The sequence below is a fragment of the Panulirus ornatus genome, chromosome 47 (genome assembly GCF_036320965.1).
Source record: "Panulirus ornatus isolate Po-2019 chromosome 47, ASM3632096v1, whole genome shotgun sequence".
In the NCBI taxonomy this organism is placed as follows: domain Eukaryota; kingdom Metazoa; phylum Arthropoda; class Malacostraca; order Decapoda; family Palinuridae; genus Panulirus; species Panulirus ornatus.
The window spans coordinates 21,054,940-21,079,408 of NC_092270.1; the positions used below are offsets into that span (position 1 = coordinate 21,054,940).

General features: G+C 46.7%; 1 protein-coding gene across 5 annotated transcripts in view; it reads right to left on the reverse strand.

The window, feature by feature from the left end:
* The window catches only part of LOC139763658 (cytosolic carboxypeptidase 1-like), a 133,760-nt gene that overhangs the window by 43,069 nt on the left and 66,222 nt on the right, over positions 1-24,469 (reverse strand). The window contains exons 1-3 of one of the 5 annotated variants that reach the window (XM_071689948.1): positions 17,841-18,150; positions 2,684-2,730; positions 450-625 (exon numbers count right to left, since the gene is read on the reverse strand). In XM_071689948.1, the coding sequence (XP_071546049.1) occupies positions 450-625; positions 2,684-2,730 (223 nt within the window). In that variant the 5' untranslated portion in view covers positions 17,841-18,150. Of the gene's footprint in view, positions 1-449; positions 626-2,683; positions 2,731-17,840; positions 18,151-24,469 lie in introns of those variants that run through there. The other 4 variants (XM_071689950.1, XM_071689949.1, XM_071689951.1 and 1 more) reach the window with 4 other exon arrangements.

Below are 24,469 nucleotides of genomic sequence, written 5' to 3' on the forward strand. Positions count from 1 at the left end.
CAAAAATAGTAATAATAATAATAATACTAATAATAATAATAATAATAATGATAATAATAATAATAATAATAATAATAATAATAATAATAACTAATAACAACAATAATACTACTAATAATAATAATGATAATGATAATAAAAATAATATCAATAACAATATTAATTACTAATAACAACAACAACAACAACAATAACAACAACAATAATAATAAAAATTATACAAATAACAATAATAATAATGATAATAATAATAATAATAATAATAATAATAATAATAATAATAACAATAATAATAATAATAATAATAATAATAATAATAATAATAATAATAATAATAAAACTAATAATAATAATAATAATAATAATAATTTCCTATGACTGAGAGAGAGAGAGAGAGAGAGAGAGAGAGAGAGAGAGAGAGAGAGAGAGAGAGAGAGAGAGAGACTGACCTTGCTTGAGGCTGGAGTGCAGTTGACCCACCAGGGACTTGATGACCTCGACGTTGTCGGCAGGTCGGGTCACGGCCTCCGCCAGCCGACCTGAGGTCATGGCGGTGGGGGAGGAGCCCTCCGAGGTCATCCTGAGGGGGGGCGAGGTCACGGGCGAGGTCACACGAGTCCCCTCGCTGAGGTATGTGGACGAAGGAACGGGTGACTTTGGAGATTACAACTGGGTATGTGCAACTTGTATACACCTACAGGTACATATGAAGCTGTATGGCATCTATATATGTAGGTTCACCTGACCTGGGGCCCTAGACAGGTCAGCCTGGGCCCTAGCTACGTCCACGTACACAACGAACGTAGCTTAACGACGTCTCAGGACGTAAAACGACGTCTCAGGACGTAAAACGACGTCTCATACAGACAGACAGACAGATGAATATGTTATTGTTAATGCTGAGGGACGGATATGCGCGCGCATGGGTTGTTAGTCTGGTTACACTGTGGTAGCGAGGCTCAACGAGGAGGGGACACACACAGACAGACAGGGTTCTGTCTAGGACGGTGGACGGGAGGAGACAGTACGTCAACCTGGGTGTGTGATAGATGGGGGACGGACACACACAAGTGGAGATTGGAAGATGGTGTTGCTGGTCTTGGCCTTCGAGAATTGATATATAACGTTGAACACAAGCCTCACTCACTTGGTTTCCTCTCGTTAAGTTCAACGAGGAAAAGTCTTGCGTTAAGTTCAACGAGGAAAAGTCTTTAAGTTCAACGTGGGTCAACTTTCTCTCCTTAAGTTCAACGATGAAGATTTTCTTTCGTCAAGTTCAACGAGGAAATTACTTTCTTTCGTTTAGTTCAACGAGGAAAAGTCATTCGTTAAGTTCAATGTGGGACAACTTTCTTTCCTGTAGTTCAACGACGAAGACACTATCTTTCGTCAAGTTCAACGAGGAAAATTACTTTCGTTTAGTTCAACGAGGAAAAGTCATTCGTTAAATTCAAAGTGGGAAAACTTTCTTTCCTGTAGTTCAACGAGGAAGACACTTTCTTCCGTCAAGTTCAACGAGGAAAATTACTTTCTTTCGTTTCGTTCAACGAGGAAAAAAGACTTTTCTATCATTAAGTCTAACGAGTGACTCACTAGGCAGTTATATGGTCGTTCAACGTGGCACTACACTCCTCACACCGGCCAGTGTTCAACGCATAACAGTCCAAATCCTCGTTGATCACAGTGTGACCCCAGGTTTTCAGTGTTTCACAGTGTGACCCCAAGTTTCCAGTGTGTTTCACTGTGTGACCCAAGGTTTTCCAGTGTGTTTCACAGTGTGACACAAGTTTCCAGTGTGTTTCACAGTGAGACCCAAGGTTTTCCAGTGTGTTTCAAGTTTTTCCAGTGGTTTAAGTGGTGAAGTGTGACCTGGCCCACGTCTAGGACGTGTCCTGGGGGCCGGGTCCTCGTTTGACCTGGTTGCACAGTGGCGCCCCACTGCATACACCACTACACACGAATTTATCACTTCAGTTCCTTCACGAAAACTCACGAACCCTCTCAGTTCGTGAGGTCAATACACGCGTCCGGGTCTTTTACACAGTGTGTCTGGGTCTTCTACACAGTGTGTCCGGGTCTTTTACACAGTGTGTCCGGGTCTTTTAGTGTGTCTGGATCTTTGGCAGTGTGTCTGGGTCTTCTACACAGTGTGTCCGGGTCTTTTACACAGTGTGTCTGGGTCTTTGGCAGTGTGTCCGGGTCTTTTACACAGTGTGTATGGGTCTTTCACACAGTGTGTCTGGGTCTTACACACAGTGTGTCTGGGTCTTTGGCAGTGTGTCCGGGTCTTTTACAGTGTCTACGTCTTTTACACAGTGTATCCGGGTCTTTTACAGTGTCTGGGTCTTTTACACAGTGTGTCTGGGTCTTTTACACAGTGTGTCTGGGCTGCTAGGCAGCTGAGCCTAGCGTGTGGCGTACAGCAGGGCGACCCACCACGTCTCCTACCATCTCTCGAAGGTAAACAAAACTCGACCAGAAACAAGTGACGAACGCTTCGTTGCCGATGGAAGGGTCAATCTGGATGGGGTCACAGGGACATCACGGGGTCAAGATGGGTCACAGGGACATCACGGGGTCAAGATGGGTCAGATGAGGAGTGTTAGCTGGCAGCAGTGTGGATGGGTCATCACAAAGCCCGACACACACACAAACACACACACGGACACACACAAGCACCAACCAGGTCAGGCTGGCAGCGGAGAGTCGACCAGCTTCCCGCAGTAACATCTGCAAAGAGAGAGAGTGAGAGGCGGAGGAACCCTGGGTCAATATATAATCGTCCACTTCTCACATCCACTACTAACACATCACTCCTCCACCTCCGCCATCGACCACCCAGTTCACCTCCATTGTCTACGACCTAACCCTGAAAGAGAGAAAAATAAACACACGAAGAAAAAACCAGCTTAAATAGCTATTAGGTAGACTATTGGTCGAACCTAAAAGGAAAATAATGATAAATAATGCCCATCAGAAACAGTATATGGTGTCAGGTTTGGGAAATAACAGTACAGTAGTGAGTAATAACTGAATACGCTCATCCTCGATATATAATAACCGGGTTCGGTTATAGATAAAGTCCAACGGGAAATATAATTAATGTAATTCATCAAAGAGCCTAAACAAAACACTATGACCCTCGCATTACCTAATACAAGGAAGAGGACATATATATAAATGAACGACTTTCGTTAGAAATGTCAATAATGTGTGCTGCATGGCGTCTCTCTCAGAGCGGGCGAAAAATCGATACGAGACTGGGTCAGTCTCCAGCAAGATCGCCACACACACACACCAGCCGCCATCACCATGACACTTGTAAAAAAAAAAGAAATTAAATGTAATTATGTATCTGTGCAGTACAGGGAAGAAGGATTACAGTGATGGGGAACTACTGTCTGTATCTCTCCGTCCCACACTAGGATAATGGTCTGTAACCTGTAATATTAAGTGATTTAAAAAAGTATTGGAACAAATCATGATCACTATAATCCATTTCCTTAATATCTTTAAACTCTTTTTATTTAACAACAGCATTAGTCTACAACCATGAAATCATAACATTCATGGACATAATGGAAGAAATAAAAAGCTTATTGCCAAAGCAGAGGAAATAAAATAAGCAAGTTCATAATAAGCTTTTAAATCATAGAGTACTTTTGGACTTCATTTCTCTTGGTCAACTGTGTTTAATATTTTACAAGACTTTGTTTTCGTTGTGTGTGTGTGTGTGTGTGTGTGTGTGTGTGTGTGTGCCAAGCGTTCCAATAATATCGAACTCTAGGTCAAAGAGGACCGTGACGTCATAACACGGGTACACACACAATCCGTTAAGGCTAAAATACGTCCAAATGAGACACATTAACGCCTCTAAATGTTACTACAACGTTTAATGTTTTTTTTAACTGTGAAAGTTTGTTAATTTCTTTGTTATTATGTTATTTCGTTCGACAACACAGGCGTTGCCAAAAGAAAGTTGTACAACTGTTCATCATGACATATTTATGTTGGTAAACACAAAACAAACACATAAACAGACATACAACACAAGAATACATCGTCTCAGTAAATTTATGAAAGATTTTCAATACCTGTAACTTAAGATATATATAATATTATCCACACTACAGGCGAGCTGTAATGTCGCCATAAAGTCTATTACGAAATCCTTCCCAATTTCAGTTGGTTCTTCACATTAAAATCAAGATGGCCGCCATTTACCTAAGTTCATCAGTCAATTTATTTACTTTAATAAATAAATACTTATCTACAGACGAGTAAACATATGCTTTTGGCAACATTAAATTCATCGCCAATGCTGTAACCAAATACATCATCGCTAGGAGAATATAGACGAAAACTTAAAGTAAATAGTGAATTAATTTGGCAAAATAATATCTTTGATAACTGATAAAAATATAAACATGAAGACTGGCTGTCAATTTTATTATTTAACATAAACAATTTGGGTAAACTCATTATTTACGAACTCATTTCAAAGTCTGAGGATGTAATTTACATAAAGATATACACAACTGTTTACGTTTGCCCTTAACGAATTGTTTACATATGTATAACGAAATGTTTACTTGACATCTTCAACAAACCGTCTTCATCATACCATTAATGGAATTATCATACCTTTCCTAAACGGTTTATATATACTTATTTATCTATTATACTTAATCGCCGTCTCCCGCGTTAGCGAGGAAGCGCAAGGAAACAGACGAAAGAATATGGCCCAACCCACCCACATACACATGTATATACATACACGTCCACACACCCACATATACATACCTATACATCTCAACGTATACATACATATACATACACAGACATATACATATGTACACATGTGTATATTCATACTTGCTGCCTTCATCCATTCTAGTCGCCACCCCGCCACACATGAAACAGCATCGCTACCCCTTGCTTCATATATATATATATATATATATATATATATATATATATATATATATATATATATATATATATTGGAAAGGATCACAATTTTGCGCGTGATCAAGATATTCCTATGAGTTCACGGGGAAAATGAAACACGAAAAGTTCCCAAGTGCACTTTCGTGTCATAATCACATCAACTGTATATCAACTGACTGTTATATTTCTCTCTTGTGTCTCCCCTGATGATGTGATTATGACACGAAAGTGCACTTGGGAACTTTTCGTGTTTCATTTTCCCTCGTGGACTCATAGGAATATATATATATATATATATATATATATATATATATATATATATATATATATATATATATATATATATATATATATATATATATATAACACCGAGCACTGAGTATGTGCAGTAGGCTACAGGGTCCAAAGTGAGGTAACTAGGTCAAGTATTTACTCACTGACATCTTTATTTTTATCACCACACCTTCAGTGAGTTACATAACCCTGGCTTACTTCCTCATACAACATCGTCTGTAATATAATCTATGTCTACCCTTCTTAATATAATCTAATGGTCTATCGTTTTCTAAAATATAATCTATAAGTCTATCGTTTTAACATAATCTATCATTCTATCATTTTCTTTAATATAATATCTATCATATCTTTTAATATAATCTTTCAGTCTATCGTTTTCTTTAATATAATCTATCAGTCTACCGTTTTCTTTAATATAATCTATCAGTCTACCGTTTTCTTTAATACAATCTATCAAAGTTATTAATATCTTTCCCTACAATATACAGTCACACACATGATCATAATTGTTAGTTATTTTAATAATAGAGAAAAATAGGAACTGATAAATTGATCTATTTATCATTAAGCAACAATAACACATAAACCAATTTATAGAAATTAAATAATCTATATAAACTTTAGGTCAATTTAATCCATCACCAAAATGGTGCAAGATCATCATATTATTATCTTTATTTCCAATAAATCATACAGTCTTAATGGCGTAGCTATCATGTATTTTATTACCCGGATAACACACTATTTTTTTAATTAAATAATGTTGCACAGTTAGGCCCTAGCTGTTCGCTGTAATATGAATTTCTGTGATGGATTTCTGGTCCGCCATGTTGGTTCAAACATTCCTCAGGTCTCGCTAATTACTTTATTGTCTCGCTAATATTCTATTGTCTCACTAATACTTTACTGTCTCGCTAATTACTTTATTGTCTCGCTAATACTTTACTGTCTCACAACTCGTCTTCGCTCGTTACAACTGGCCACAACCATCGTTACAACCTCCATTTAAACATGAACAACCCAACTGGGGGAAAAGGTCTACTGTTGTCATCTTGTATAAAGTGAACTTATTATGGTTGGAAAGTAAAAGGCTTTATTTCTACGGCCATTTATATGCTGGCCTTTGTTTTTGGCTTTATTGAACGCCACGGTTGTATATATATATATATATATATATATATATATATATATATATATATATATATATATATATATATATATATACATATATATATGGATCTGGAGAAGGCATATGATAGAGTTGATAGAGATGCTCTGTGGAAGGTATTAAGAATATATGGTGTGGGAGGCAAGTTGTTAGAAGCAGTGAAAAGTTTTTATCGAGGATGTAAGGCATGTGTACGTGTAGGAAGAGAGGAAAGTGATTGGTTCTCAGTGAATGTAGGTTTGCGGCAGGGGTGTGTGATGTCTCCATGGTTGTTTAATTTGTTTATGGATGGGGTTGTTAGGGAGGTAAATGCAAGAGTTTTGGAAAGAGGGGCAAGTATGAAGTCTGTTGGGGATGAGAGAGCTTGGGAAGTGGGTCAGTTGTTGTTTGCTGATGATACAGCGCTGGTGGCTGATTCATGTGAGAAACTGCAGAAGCTGGTGACTGAGTTTGGTAAAGTGTGTGGAAGAAGAAAGTTAAGAGTAAATGGGAATAAGAGCAAGGTTATTAGGTACAGTAGGGTTGAGGGTCAAGTCAATTGGGAGGTGAGTTTGAATGGAGAAAAACTGGAGGAAGTGAAGTGTTTTAGATATCTGGGAGTGGATCTGGCAGCGGATGGAACCATGGAAGCGGAAGTGGATCATAGGGTGGGGGAGGGGGCGAAAATTCTGGGGGCCTTGAAGAATGTGTGGAAGTCGAGAACATTATCTCGGAAAGCAAAAATGGGTATGTTTGAAGGAATAGTGGTTCCAACAATGTTGTATGGTTGCGAGGCGTGGGCTAGGGATAGAGTTGTGCGCAGGAGGATGGATGTGCTGGAAATGAGATGTTTGAGGACAATGTGTGGTGTGAGGTGGTTTGATCGAGTGAGTAACGTAAGGGTGAGAGAGATGTGTGGAAATAAAAAGAGCGTGGTTGAGAGAGCAGAAGAGGGTGTTTTGAAGTGGTTTGGGCACATGGAGAGAATGAGTGAGGAAAGATTGACCAAGAGGATATATGTGTCGGAGGTGGAGGGAACGAGGAGAAGAGGGAGACCAAATTGGAGGTGGAAAGATGGAGTGAAAAAGATTTTGTGTGATCGGGGCCTGAACATGCAGGAGGGTGAAAGGAGGGCAAGGAATAGAGTGAATTGGAGCGATGTGGTATACCGGGGTTGACGTGCTGTCAGTGGATTGAATCAAGGCATGTGAAGCGTCTGGGGTAAACCATGGAAAGCTGTGTAGGTATGTATATTTGCGTGTGTGGACGTATGTATATACATGTGTATGGGGGGGGTTGGGCCATTTCTTTCGTCTGTTTCCTTGCGCTACCTCGCAAACGCGGGAGACAGCGACAAAGTATAAAAAAATATATATATATATATATATATATATATATATATATATATATATATATATATATATATATACAGACAATAAAAAATAAACTATGAAATATAATCATTTAATTTCATTTAAAATACGATACAGTTCGAAAATTAATTCACTCAAAGGCTAAACTACTTAGATCTAATGGCCATCATTGTAGAAAACGGTTTACGTACATGACCCGCAACCTTTAAAGAAAACGGTTTACGTACATTACCTACAACCTTTAAAGAAAACGGTATACGTACATGACCCGCAACCTTTAAAGAAAACGGAACAATGGCGGGAGGCTGAGCCATGATGCACAGGAGGCAATTAACCCGTGATTAATTGAGCCTCGTTTGTGCTGGGTAGTTAACATTACACCGTAATCACTAGGACGACATTAGACCTCGTTTAAGGCCGGCCAATCACGAGTTAATTGGCAATTACACACATGACCACAAAGCCAATTGGAATTATAAGGCGATAACTATATACATAGTTTATATAGTAACGGCAAATAGTACTACGCTATTGATGTCTTATCTCTTTTATCTTTTACGTTACTGATGTATTATCTCTAATCGTTATCTCTTATATACATTATATACATTGTTATCGTTCGACATCATCAGCCATTGTTGTTGATAGCAGTTATCGTGCACAACCCAGACACGAGCAGGACATAACACGAACACTCGCCTACAACCTCTCCTACAACCCGGGCCTGCTTTCTCACAACCGGACGAGACGCCACAAACAGTTGTGGGGGCAAGGCCGTTAGCGAGAGATAAGAGCGCCGTTATCTCTACCCAGCATGAGATAATGACGTGGGGGGAAGGGTACACAGCCGCTGCCAGACGTACGTTACCTCCCGGCAACCAACATGGCGGCTGACTGATGCCTTCACGCGATTCTTTTATATATATGTATGTTCTTCCCTCACCCCCGTGCGACCCAGCCATGCTCTGATGGACACCAGCAGTGGAGGATATCAATCTCTCTATGATAAATAGGTTTTATTTATATAAATAATCGATAAACAGGGTGAAAAAAAATTAAGTTTCGTCTTACAATTCGAACGGTCGGAAGCACAGTTGCCAAATGCATCCAGTGAATCGACCGCAATTTATCTTCATAAGATTTTTGTATGTAAACTTAGTAATATTTATCATCACGGGTTTGCAGTGTGCATGGAAGAGAGAGAGAGAGAGAGAGAGAGAGAGAGAGAGAGAGAGAGAGAGAGAGAGAGAGAGAGAGAGAGAGAGAGAGAGAGAGACCTCTCTCTCTCTCTACTCTCTCAATCGCAACCTGACCCCACTTGCCTCGCTCGGCAGTTCACCTTTTTTCCCTTCTTCTACGGCTATTACTCCGGTTCCTCCAGTGTCCCCCGCCAGCGTCGGGTCCGAGGTAATAACTGGACAACAAGTGGCCACTGGCAACTCTTTCCCTTCGCCATGTCTCTCCCAGCCTCTACCACCTCCAGCACTTCTACACAATTATTCCTCCTTTCTACTTATTTCCCTCTCCTTTCAACCCCATTTCCATATTCCAATAACGACCCAGCTTCGCTATGGCATGTGTCTGTGAGTGTGACCTCAAACATGACAAACAAGTGGAAGTAAACACGTATGGTAGTGTGACCTGGCACGTGGATTGGCAACGCTGCCTCTTCCCTCTATGACGTCATAGTGCCACCATGACACTTTCTCTGGTTATTGTTGTTTCAGTGTCATAGTGGCAGCTTGAACGGTGTCATAGTGTCAGGCATGTGCCAGATAATACTGGTGGACCATACGTTGCCAGATATACCACCACACAACCCCACCACTACCACACAACCCCACCACCACCACACAACCCCAGCACCACCACACAACCTCACCACTACCACACAACCCCACCACCACCACACAACCCCACCACCACCACACAACCCCAGCACTACAACACAACCCCTGCACTACCACACAACCCCAGCACTACCACACAACCCCACCACTACCACACAACCCCACCACTACCACACAACCCCACCACCACCACACAACCCCACCACTACCACACAACCCCTGCACTACCACACAACCCCACCACCACACAACCCCACCACTACCACACAACCCCTGCACTACCACACAACCCCAGCACTACCACACAACCCCACCACCACCACACAACCCCTGCACTACCACACAACCCCACCACCACACAACCCCACCACTACCACACAACCCCACCACCATGACACAACCCCACAACCCCAGCACTACCACACAACCCCACCACCATGACACAACCCCACAACCCCAGCACTACCACACAACCCCAGCACTACCACACAACCCCACCACCACCAAACAACCCCACCACCACCACACAACCCCAGCACTACAACACAACCCCACCACTACCACACAACCCCACCACCACCACACAACCCCAGCACTACAACACAACCCCACCACTACCACACAACCCCAGCACTACCACACAACCCCAGCACTACCACACAACCCAAGCACTACCACACAACCCCACCACTACCACACAACCCCACCACCATCACACAACCCCACCACTACCACACAACCCCACCACTACCACACAACCCCACCACCATCACACAACCCCACCACTACCACACAACCCCAGCACTACCACACAACCCCAGCACTACCACACAACCCCACCACCATCACACAACCCCACCACTACCACACAACCCCACCACCACCACACAACCCCACCACTACCACACAACCCCACCACCACCACACAACCCCACCACTACCACACAACCCCACCACTACCACACAACCCCACCACCACCACACAACCCCACCACTACCACACAACCCCACCACTACCACACAACCCCACCACCATCACACAACCCCACCACTACCACACAACCCCACCACCACCACACAACCCCAGCACTACCACACAACCCCACCACCACCACACAACCCCAGCACTACCACACAACCCCACCACCATCACACAACCCCACCACTACCACACAACCCCAGCACTACCACACAACCCCACCACTACCACACAACCCCACCACCACCACACAACCCCACCACCACCACACAACCCCACCACTACCACACAACCCCTGCACTACTACCACCACACAACCCCACCACTACCACACAACCCCACCACCACCACACAACCCCACCACCACCACACAACCCCACCACTACCACACAACCCCACCACCACCACACAACCCCACCACTACCACACAACCCCACCACTACCACACAACCCCACCACCACCACACAACCCCACCACCACCACACAACCCCACCACTACCACACAACCCCACCACTACCACCACCATCACACAACCCCAGCACTGACATATGAGGTCAATCGAGGTCACTGACTGGCTAATAACCTTGCAGCAGTGTTGACCTGGACGTGGCGAATGATGACCCAGATCCCTGACCAGCTGACCTCTCCCCCACCCCGATCATGGGGCGGGGGAGGGGGGGAGGGAGAGGGGGGTCCTGGTGGGGGTTGTTCCGGCATAATGGGGGGTGGGGGAGGGGAGGGGAGGGAAGAGGAAACAGCACGAACCTCCCTCCACACACGGGACTGTGGGAGGGTCTGTTGGGGGAGGAGGAGGGTCTGTTGGGGGAGTGGGATCTGTTGGGGGAGGAGGAAGGTCTGTTGGGGTAGGAGGAGGGTCTGTTAGGGGAGGAGTGGGATCTGTTGGGGGAGGAGGAGAAGGGTCTGTTGGGGGAGGAGAAGGGTCTGTTGGGGGAGGAAGAGGGTCTGTTGGGAGGAAGAGGGTCTGTTGGGGGAGGAGAATGGTCTGTTGGGGGAGGAAGAGGGTCTGTTGGGGAGGAAGAGGGTCTGTTGGGGGAGGAGGAGAAGGGTCTGTTGGGGGAGGAGAAGGGTCTGTTGGGGGAGGAAGAGGGTCTGTTGGGAGGAAGAGGGTCTGTTGGGGGAGGAGAATGGTCTGTTGGGGGAGGAAGAGGGTCTGTTGGGGAGGAAGAGGGTCTGTTGGGGGAGGAGGGTCTGTTGGGGGAGGAGGAGGGTCTGTTGGGGGAGGAGTGGGATCTGTTGGGGGAGGAGAAGGGTCTGTTGGGGGAGGAGTGGGATCTGTTGGGAGAGGAGAAGGGTCTGTTGGGGGAGGAGGGGGAGGGTCTGTTGGGGAGGAAGAGGGTCTGTTGGGGGAGGAGAAGGGTCTGTTGGGGGAGGAGGAGGAGGGTCTGTTGGGGGAGGAGGAGGAGGGTCTGTTGGGGAGGAAGAGGGTCTGTTGGGGAGGAGAAGGGTCTGTTGGGGGAGGAGGAGGAGGGTCTGTTGGGGGAGGAGGGGGGTCTGTTGGGGGAGGAGGGGGGTCTGTTGGGGGAGGAGGGTGGTCTGTTAAGGGTGGCCTGCAGGTGCTGGCTGGAGGGACCACTGTGACGGTTGACAACTTTGGAGAGGAGGAGGAGGTGTGGGGGTGGGGGGGTGTACCCTGGTGGTCCTAGCGCCAGCCCCCACACCCACACCCACAGGGGCCACCCACTCCACCTCCCCCACACCCCACACCCACACCCACACCCACACCCCCACCCCCACACCCACACCCCCACACCCCCACACCCACACCCACACCCCCACACCCACACCCCCACACCCACACCCCCACACCCACACCCACACCCCCACACCCACACCCACACCCCCACACCCACACCCCCACAGGGGCCAGCCAGCCTACCGACCATAATTACACTCACTTAACATGTTCTTCCCCCTGGGGAAGACAAGGTCCCAAGAAACGGAGACAGAAAACGGAGAGCGGGGGGAGGGGGGGAGAACCAAGAAACGGAAAGAGAAAACGGAGAGCAGGGGGGTTGCAGGACACGGAAACAGAAAACGGAGAGCAGGGGGGAGGGGTAACCAAGAAACGGAAACAGAAAACGGAGAGCAGGGAGGTGGTACCAAGAAACGGAAACAGAAAACGGAGAGCAGGGGGGTAACCAAGAAACGAAAACAGAAAACGGAGAGCAGGGGGGTAACCAAGAAACGGAAACAGAAAACGGAGAGCAGGGGGGGGTAACCAAGAAACGGAAACAGAAAACGGAGAGCAGGGGGGTCCAAAGAAACGGATACAGAAAACGGAGAGCAGGGAGAGTACCAAGAAACGGAAACAGAAAACGGATAGCAGGGGGGTAACCAAGAAATGGAAACAGAAAACGGAGAGCAGGGGGTACCAAGAACCGGAAACAGAAAACGGAGAGCAGGGGGGGTAACCAAGAAACGGAAACAGAAAACGGATACCAGGGAGGTTGTACCAAGAAACGGAAACAAAAAACGGAGAGCAGGGAGGGGTTCCAAGAACCGGAAACAGAAAACGGAGAGCAGGGAGGTGGTACCAAGAACCGGAAACAGAAAACGGAGAGCAGGGAGGGAAGGGGGGGGGGTCGGCCTCTAGTGAGCAGGAGGGGAGGGGGGTGTCCACCTCTAGTGAGGGACGATCCGTTTTCTTTGGCAAAATATTGATGAAAAATGGTGTGTTATGATGGCCCAGCATGGCGTGTGTGGGGGTGTGGGTGGGTGTGTGGGGTGTGGGTGGAGGTGTGTGGGGGTGTGGGGGGTGTGTGGGGGTGTGTGGGGTTGTGGATGTGGGTGTGGGGGGGATGATATCAGGGGGGGAGGGGGGTCTATATCAGTGGTCAACCCACCACACAGACCCAAACTGTGCCGGGTCGAACCCCACATCATACATACAGCTGGGCAAGCCAGGTCACCATATCCAGGCCAGGCTATTGAAATTACGACCAGGTCAGGTCCAATGCGTCGTCCACCAGTGTATACCATAGACTTTGCCACAGTTGCCACAGTTACCACAGTTGCCACAGCTACCACAGTTGCCACAGTGGCCACAGCTACCACAGTTGCCACAGTTACCACAGTTGCCACAGTTGCCATAGCTAGCACAGTTGCCACAGCTACCACAGTTACCACAGTTGCCACAGTGGCCACAGCTACCACAGTTGCCACAGTGGCCACAGCTACCACAGTTGCCACAGCTACCACAGCTACCACAGTTGCCACAGTGGCCACAGCTACCACAGTTGCCACAGCTACCACAGTTGCCACAGCTACCACAGTTACCACAGTTGCCACAGTTGCCACAGCTACCACAGTTACCACAGTTACCACAGTTGCCACAGCTACCACAGTTACCACAGTTGCCACAGTTGCCACAGCTACCACAGTTGCCACAGTGGCCACAGCTACCACAGTTACCACAGCTACCACAGTTGCCATAGCCAACATTTCCGTCTCCATTCCCACCTCACCTGTGGGCAGGTCATCCCACAAACCTTCCATATCGAGTGTGTCGTGTGGGAAGGTCACGTGACCTCGATAACAGGTCAGGTCCAACCCAACGACGAGGTATTAAAGGTAGTTCCACCACAGGTTACATGGATAAAGGTTTATATATATATATATATATATATATATATCCCTGGGGATAGGGGATTAAGAATACTTCCCACGTATTCCCTGCGTGTCGTAGAAGGCGACTAAAAGGGGAGGGAGCGGGGGGCTGGAAATCCTCCCCTCTCATTTTTTTTTTTAATTTTCCAAAAGAAGGAACAGAGGGGGCCAGGTGAGGATATTCCAAAAAAGGCCCAGTCCTCTGTTCTTAACGCTACCTCGCTAACGCGGGAAATGGCAAATAGTTTAAAAGAAAAGAAAAGAAAAAAAAAAAAAAATATATATATATATATATATATATATATATATATATATATATATATATATATATATATTGGAAAGGATCACAATTTTGCGCGTGATCAAGTATATTCCTATGAGTCCACGGGGAAAATGAAACACGAAAAGTTCCCAAGTGCACTTTCGTGTCATAATCACATCATGAGGGGAGACACAAGAGAGAAATATAACAGTCAGTTGATGTACATCGAAGAGACGAAGCTAGGACGCCATTTGGTAAACATGTTTATGAACGCTCGTTGTATGTTTTGGACAATCACCCAGGGTGGGGCAAGCTAAGCGATACATGCAGAAGAAAAGAGAGAGAGAGAGAGAGAGAGAGAGAGAGAGAGAGAGAGAGAGAGAGAGAGAGAGAGAGAGAGAGAGAGAGAGAGAGAGAGAGAGAGAGAGAGAGAGAGAGAGAGAGAGAGAGGAGACATGTTACGTACAAAGAGTGAGGGAGGGAAATATGGAGCAAACCTTCCAAAATAGAGTATTAGGTGAAAGCTGTTGACACTAGCCGGCCAGGATGATCCTACGCACCTGAATGAGGAGTGATTAGGCGTCGCTCGGAACCACCTTACTTGCTGGCCTTACACTCTGTCCAATCAGAACGGGTCTACCACGACAGTCCTGCTATTATATTCCTACAACCACCAATACAACTACTCTAGTCTCATTCTTTCTTTCCTCACATCCTTTCTCTTGCTCGCTGTCTGCACAATCGTGGTGTGATGCAGTCTTGTTAAAGTCTTAACAACCTTACGTCACACAGTCCCCAGGCACCATAGGGTGGTTGAGACTCTACAGGACCCGCCTGACTCTCCTGCTAACGAGAGGGAGGTTCAGCAAAGTGGTAAGACAGCCCCTCTCACGATCCATCCCTCTCCAATTGCCTCTCCTTCTGTTCTGGTCTATCTAGAAACCTCTCCTCAGCTGAACATCATCTGTCTCCTCATATCTTACTTGCCTCTAACACTAATTGTCTCATGATGTTCTCATTAGCCCTTTCCTCACACCCAGCTACAATCTTCACTCACGATTCCGGTTCGAATGTGGAGTCTGTGTTTACTCCAACATCAACACACCTGTCTCCCTACTATCACCCCGTTTTATTTTGTACAAATTTCAAACCATTCTACGTCTATATACACTCATGCCATACATCCTCTCCCTTGGGAATTTCAACGTTCACCATAGGGAATGGTTGAATGTCTCCCACACACATGATGGAGGGATTGAAACCCTTCATGTTCTCCGTTCTCAGTGATCGAGAGCAAATCATCTCCCACCCTACACATATTCATGACCGCTGTGACCACTCACCTAATATTCTGCATCTGTTTTTCCAGTCTATTCCTTTACGTTGTAGCTACACCATCTCGCCACCAATTGATTCATCGAATCACACTCTCATACATGTACCCTTTAACGGCACCTCCCACTCCAACAGCCACTTCTAAACGTAAACACTAGCACCTCGATATAGCTGACTAAACAACTTTCGAAATTCTTTTCTGACTTTGTTTAGGTGAATTACATTCCCTTATGTGGTGATGCTTCTGTCTCGGCCAAACGCTTAGCAGAGGTTCTATTTCGGTACCAATAACTCTGCTATGCGTCTGGGTGTCAAAATTTCTCTTCTTCGAAGAGTTGCTCAGTTAATTTCAAGGACTGATTCGTCTTTGTATGGGTGGTTCCAACCCTGCATCCTTCTCTGACAGAATTGAGTCGAAAGCTGTTCTATTTATCAATTCTTCCAGACCAACCTCAAAACTTGACCCGCTTGCCTACCCCGAAATGTTAGTTCACTTTCCCTATTCTACAGGTATTACTTTGGTTTTTGTTCCCAAGAGCTGGCTGCTTCTGTGCCCCCCATCACTAGCTAGACCAGGCAATACTCAGCAAGCTGCTTGCGTCACGTAATCATTGTGTGGCCTTCGGCAACTCAAGGGTGGGCCGTTTTGATAACTGTTTCTTTCCTTACACCTCGAAGCCTAGGAACTCTCTACCTTGTATCGCATTTTAATCTTTACTTAACCTCTTTACATCAAAAGTAAGGCCCGGCATTGATGTGGACTTCTGTCCTTTGACTGGAGCCTCCAAAGTAAAGAGAAAAAAATGGTCAGCAACACTTGTAGTGCAAAAGCGTTGTGGACATGGGGAGAAACTGGGACTGGAAACCAAGAAAGGAGACTGTATGAGAAGGATCAAATTATTATACGACAGAATGGAAAAGGTTAATAAGATGGGGACCCACGAGTGAAGGCCTGCACTCCTCTAACACAGTCGTTAATAATTTCCCAGGTGATAATACAGGAGAAGGCTCCTCCCCAACCATCACTAAAAATGGAGACAGGACAGTACAGCAGAAGGCTCCTCCCCCACCCACCACTATAGATGGAGACAGGATAGTACAGCAGAAGGCTCCTCCCCCACCCACCACTATAGATGGAGACAGGATAGTACAGCAGAAGGCTCCTCCCCCACCCACCACTATAGATGGAGACAGGATAGTACAGCAGAAGGCTCCTCCCCACCCACCACTATAGATGGAGACAGGATAGTACAGCAGAAGGCTCCTCCCCAACCCACCACTATAGATGGAGACAGGATAGTACAGCAGAAGGCTCCTCCCCACCCACCACTATAGATGGAGACAGGATAGTACAGCAGAAGGCTCCTCCCCCACCCACCACTATAGATGGAGACAGGACAGTACAGCAGAAGGCTCCTCCCCACCCACCACTATAGATGGAGACAGGATAGTACAGCAGAAGGCTCCTCCCCACCCACCACTATAGATGGAGACAGGATAGTACAGCAGAAGGCTCCTCCCCACCCACCACTATAGATGGAGACAGGATAGTACAGCAGAAGGCTCCTCCCCCACCCACCGCTGTAGATTTTGACAGGAAAGTAAACATGGAAGGTTATGAAGCTCCCACACAGTTTGAATAACATTACAACTGGTGCTCAAAGTTGTGACGCGCAACATTCATCAACATCGAATCCAACATCCACACACACACACACACACATACAGGTATACACGGGTGTCGCCACGCCACACACAGGTATACACGGGTGTCGCCACGCCACACACAGGTATACACGGGAGTCGCCACGCCACACACAGGTATACAAGGGTGTCGCCACGCCACACACAGGTATACATGGGAGTCGCCACGCCACACACAGGTGCGCGCGGGTGTCGGCACGCCACACACAGGTGTGCGCGGGTAAGTCTTGTCATGTACACCAGAGACACGTGTCGTCCACATGTGTATGACGGGCCACATATGTATATGTAGCTCGCCGGGTGTAGCTACTGACCTACATATGACGAGGCTGGGCGCCCTCGGGCGTGTGTGTGTGCGTGGCCACTCTTCCTGAAGGAGGCGCTGAAGTGGAGACGGAGAAGGCGGCCTCCTCGTCTTCCTGAGCTGGCTGGAGCAGCTCCAACAACCTCACCCTCTATCTCAGGTCAGGGTTCAGGTCAGGATGACCCAAGGCGCAGCCAGCGAGGGGTCAAACCCCCGATCACCAGACACGCGCGCGCGTACACTCTGTCTCTCTCTCCGTCAGCGATGTTCGCCCGGCCACGCCTGGCCACCCACTGCCCACACCAGCCACCCGGCCAGGGCTTAAACCTCAGGTGGTGAGGTAGGCAAGGTCGCCACCCAGCCAGCCACCCAGCCAGCCAGCCACCCAGCCAGCCAGCCACGCCACACGTGCACCTCCACCACCACCTCCTCCCTCCCTCCTCACCCCACACCACCTCCTCCTCCTCCCTCCTCACCTGGCCAGCCAGCCAGCCAGCCAGCCAGCCACCCAACCACCCAGCCACGCCAGCCAGCCAGCCACGCCACACGAGCACCACCTCCTCCTCCTCCCTCCTCACCCCACACCTCCTCCTCCCTCCCTCCTCACCTGGCCAGCCACACACCGGGTAAACTCCCCCAGGGTCCGCTCTACTGACAACTTCCTGCCCCCACCCAGGGGTTATGAGGAACGACCCCCCTGCCTGCCCCCACCCAGGGGTTATAAGGGACGACCTCCTAACCCCAGGGGTTGTATAAGGGACGACCTCCTACCCCCAGAGGTTATATAAGGGACGACCTCCTACCCCCAGGGGTTGTATAAGGGACGACCTCCTACCCCCAGGGGTTATAAGGGACGACCTCCTAACCCCAGGGGTTGTATAAGGGACGACCTCCTACCCCCAGAGGTTATATAAGGGACGACCTCCTACCCCCAGGGGTTGTATAAGGGACGACCTCCTACCCCCAGGGGTTGTATAAGGGACGACCTCCTACCCCCAGGGGTTGTATAAGGGACGACCTCCTACCCCCGGGGGTTGTATAAGGGACGACCTCCTACCCCCAGGGGTTGTATAAGGGACGACCTCCTACCCCCAGGGGTTGTATAAGGGACGACCTCCTACCCCCTGAGGGACTTACGTGGAATCTCTCCCCCCCCCCCCCCTTCCCCTGCCGGATGACTCAGCCCCTCTCCAGTCACGACACTATTGACTCACGACGACCTGGAATGACCTGGACTCACGTATGACCCGGTGGCAGACAGACACGACCTCACTGACCCTCCTCCCCCAGGAGTGTAGGTCGAGCCAGGGGCCCCAGCAGGTCGAGGGAGGAGCACGACCACAGTGTAGGCAGATCGTCCGACCTGGCTTAGCCTCAACACCTGCAGAAGGTGATGAGGAAGCGATCTCTGGTGAACTACTCACAAGCACTCGTCCAAACATGCCGTGTGGGATGGTGGGGTAGATCATCAAAATAACTCACAGATTACAGTGGTAGATGAGATTAACTCACAGATTACAGTGGCAGATGATATTAACTCACAGATTATAGAGGTAGATCAGAATAAGTCACAGATTACAGCGGTAGATGAGATTAACTCACAGAGTACAGTGGCAGATGAGAATAACTCACAGATTACAGTGACAGGAGCAGGCCATAGAGATGTGTCAGTGGACAGAACCTGTAACCATCTCCAGGCAGTTATAACTCGATCCTACCCGTGTTGTCGAACCCTGTCAGTCGTGTGGGTTCAAGTTACAACCAACCAGCTGACGCCTGCCTGGTCTCTAACCTCGCCAGGGGGGACTTCCCTGCCATTCACGTGCAGGGGAGGGCGCAGAGGGGGAGCTACCACACTCCACCACACCAGACTTTTATTTTCTCTCTCTCTCTCTCTCTCTCTCTCTCTCTCTCTCTCTCTCTCTCTCTCTCTCTCTCTCTCTCTCTCTCTCTCTCTCTCCTTCCTGGCTTCCTTCATCCCACCACACACTCTCTGGGGCGCGGACAGCGCCTCTCGCCGCTCCCCGGGACCATCACGTGAGCTACCCTGTCCTCTCCTCCCACGCACCTTCCCACCGTGACAAGGGGAAGAAGGAGGAGGAGACAGGGGTTTCCTGGTGCATACACGACACTGGTCCAGTTCAAGGACCGGGCTTCGATACCCTGTCTGACCTGGACACCTACAGCATCGGCTTGGTAAACAGTCCATCACTGCACTTTCGTGTAATGGTCACAGCGTGAGGGTCATCAGCTGGAGGGCAGGACATGGGAAGGTCACAGATAAGACCTGATGGTCCATGATAAGGTCATCAGCTGGAGGACAGTACATGGGAAGGTCTGAGATAAGATACATGTCAAGCTCATACTCGACCATCTATGCATGTCAAGCTCATACTCGACCATCTATACATGTCAAGCTCATACTCGACCATCTATACATGTCAAGCTCATACTCGACCACCTATACATGTCTATACATTTACCACTCACTCTTATCTTCACTACAGAAGGAAGCAGACACCATCAAACACGTTCACTGTAAAGCATCACTCTGTACCCTAACTGAAGCTAAATCCTTATCTTCACTACACTCTCATCTTCACTATACCCTTATCTTTTCGATATCCTTATCTTCAATATAACCTTACCTTTTCGACATCCTTGTCTCCACCATACCCTTATCTTTTCGATATCCTTATCTTCACTACACCCTTATCTTTTCGATATCCTTATCTTCATTACACTCTTAACTATACCCTTATCTTTTCGACATCCTTATCTTCACTATACCCTAATCTTTTCTATATCCTTATCTTGACTATACCCTTATCTTTTCGATATCCTTATCTTTACTATACCCTTATCTTTTCGACATCCTTATCACTATACCCTTATCTTTATGATATCCCTATCTTCACTATACCCTTATCTTTTCGATATTCTTATCTTCACTATACCCTTATCTTTTCGACATCCTTATCTTCACTATACCCTTATCTTTTCGACATTCTTATCTTCACTATACCCTTATCTTTTCGACATTCTTATCTTCACTATACCCTTATCTTTTCCACCATATCTATACATGTCAAACTCATACTCGACCATCTATACAGCTTAACCTGTCCTCTAGTTCTCTGTCCTTCATTGGTTTTCTGAAAATGCTCACAGTTTCACACAGACCATTTTCTGCACACCATCCTCATTCCACCATGGTAGAGTTTTCCCTAAAAACCACATTGTACACACTTAATCTCCTGACACCATGTTGTACACATATATTCTAACACAATACCATTCATCTTCAACATGTTTGTCTTGTGTATGTTATATCAGGCAAACTAACACGTCGTTTGGTGTACAATCGTAATCTCCAGTCTTCTGTGACCAACCCCTTATCTTCCCTATAACCTCCCCTTCACAACATCCTTATCTTCACTATACCTCTTCCTTATCTTTACTACAACCTCATCTTCATAACATCCTTATCTTCACTATACCTCTTCCTTATCTTTACTACAACCTCATCTTCACAACATCCTTATCTTCACTATACCTCTCCATTATCTTTACTACAACCTCATCTTCATAACATCCTTATTTTCACTATACCTTTCCCTTATCTTTACTACAACCTCATCTTCATAACATCCTTATCTTCACTACACCTTTCCCTTATCTTTACTACAACCTCATCTTCATAACATCCTTATCTTCACTATACCTTTCTCTTATCTTTACTACAACCCCCCTTCATAACATCCTTATCTTCACTACACTTTTCCCTTATCTTTACTACAACCTCATCTTCATAACACCCTTATCATCACTATACCTTTCCCTTATCTTTACTACAACCTCCCCTTCATAACATCCTTATCTTCATTACACCTTTCCCTTATCTTTACTACAACCTCCCCTTCATAACATCCTTATCTTCACTACACCTTTCCCTTATCTTTACAACAACCTCATCTTCATAACATCCTTATCTTCACTACACCTTTCCCTTATCTTTACTACAACCTCATCTTCATAACATCCTTATCTTCACTACACCTTTCCCTTATCTTTACTACACCTTTCCCTTATCTTTACTACAACCTCATCTTCATAACATCCTTATCTTCACTATACCTTTCCCTTATCTTTACTACAACCTCATCTTCATAACATCCTTATCTTCACTAAACCTTTCCCTTATCTTTACTACAACCTCATCTTCATAACATCCTTATCTTCACTAAACCTTTCCCTTATCTTTACTACAACCTCATCTTCATAACATCCTTATCTTCACTATACCTCTCCCTTACCTTTATAACAACTTCTTCACAACATCCTTATCTTTACTACAACCTCATCTTCACAACATCCTTATCTTCACTATACCCTCTCTTAATTCTTACAACAACCTCATCTTCATACAACCCTCACAATATCTTTTCCCTTATCTTTATCACAACACCATCTTCATAACATCCTTATCTTCACTATACCTCTCCCTTACCTTTACTACAACCTCATCTTCATAACATTCTTATCTTCACTATACCTCTCCCTTACCTTTACTACAACCTCATCTTCACAACATCCTTATCTTCACTATACCCTTTCTTAATTCTTACAACAACCTCATCTTCATTACAACCCTCACAATATCTTTTCCCTTATCTTTACCACAACATCATCTTCATAACATCCTTACATTCACAATACCCTTATCATCACTACCCTTCCAACTCACAACACTTCCATAGTGAAGATATGAAGAATCCCAAACCCACTATATATCTCTAAGCATCAAGGATATTACTTGAAATACGTAGAAGCCATTGTAATGTAAGATTAAATCCCCCCAAAAAAAGAAATGATGAAAGTGGTTGTGTTCATCATCCTCTTCAACACTGCCTTGTGGCAGTATTTCCGGCTGGCAGACAGACATCAACATCAAGAACAAGTGGATCTCGTGGAGCATCTAAGGAAGATCCACTCAGACAAATATTACATCAGGACCATTTTGCAGAAGGTACCCTTGCTGGGCCGTCTCTTCCCAGTTCCCACCTTGGTTTTCCGTGCTGACCTCCAGAGTTTGACCTCCCCATGGACCAGAGTACCCTACGTGGGGTCACTTTACACTTATATCGTGAGGCGAGGCGTAGTGAGGGATCTCCAGCATCAGCTGGTGGAGGAGACCGGTGGAGGAGGACGAGGTGATGAGTCTCCACCACCTGGGAGACCTAGTGTTTACTGGAGGATGGTCATCCTCTTCCTTCCGTGCCTCGTCCTCATAGTGACCTTGGTCAAGGTTGACCTTAACCCACTCCACCTCGGCAAAGCAGGTTCCCCCCAGCCACCCCAGCCAACCACACGAGACATCCCTGACATCACTGTACCAGACATCCCTGACATCATTGTACCACACATCCCTGACATCACTGTACCACACATCCCTGACATCACTGTACCACACATCCCTGACATCACTGTACCAGACATCCCTGACGTCACTGCAGAGGACATCCCTGACGTCACTGGAGGAGACATCCCTGACGTCACTGCAGAGGACATCCCTGACGTCACTGCAGGAGACATCCCTGACCTCACTGTACCAGACATCCCTCACGTCACTGTACCAGACATCCCTAAAGTCGATGAAGAACACATCCCTGACGTCCCTACAGAACACGTCCCTGACGTCCCTACAGAACACGTCCCTGAGGTCACTGCAGGACACGTCCCTGACGTCACTGCAAGGGACATCCCTCTCATCGACGGAGGGGACTTCCCTGACATCATCAAAAGCTTGCCAGATGACTACATGATGCACTTTGCCAGGCCCTGGACGGCCATTGAGAACGTGGCAGAATTGTTGGATTTACAGGTGCATGACGTGCCTCCAGACGGCCACTGCATGTTCCACTGCATGGCTCGCTCCATGCAGGCCCTCTACGACATACGGGAAACGCATCTTTCTGTCCGACGTAGGATTGTGGCAGACCTGTGCCTCAACCCGACTGGCGAGGGAGGTGTCGAATTCCAAGACGTGATCACCTCAATGGATTATTCCGGCGACACAGAGAGACCCGACCTCATGAGCGACTACACAGAGAGCCTACCTGAGGCAGAGAGGAGAGAACGCAGGTGGCGAGACTATCTCGTGAGGCTGTCTCGCAACGCCTTTGGAGATAATCTCTGCCTCATATCTGCATCACGTATCTTCTCTGTCACCATTAACGTTCTCGCAGCGACTGACTTGCATATGAGTTACTACACTTTCGGCCAAACTGGAGGGACCAAAGCCATCTACCTGGCCCTCACTGGCAACCACTACAAGTGGATGTCAATGAGGCGATCAACTGGTCCAGTGAGGCGATCAATTGGTCCAGTGAGGCGACCAACTGGTCCAGTGAGGCGATCAACTGGTCTAATGAGGCGACTAACTGGTCTAATGAGGCGATTCACTGGTCCAATGAGGCGATCAACTGGTCCAGTGTCTCGTGGCTGAAGGGGGAGGTGAAGAAGGCACACATGCATCGTGTTATCTGTATCTGGAAACGTTTCATTGAACGGTGTATTTCTTTCACCAAGTTGTGGTGGCTACCGCCAACCATTTTATACCTGTATTTTCTAAGTAGA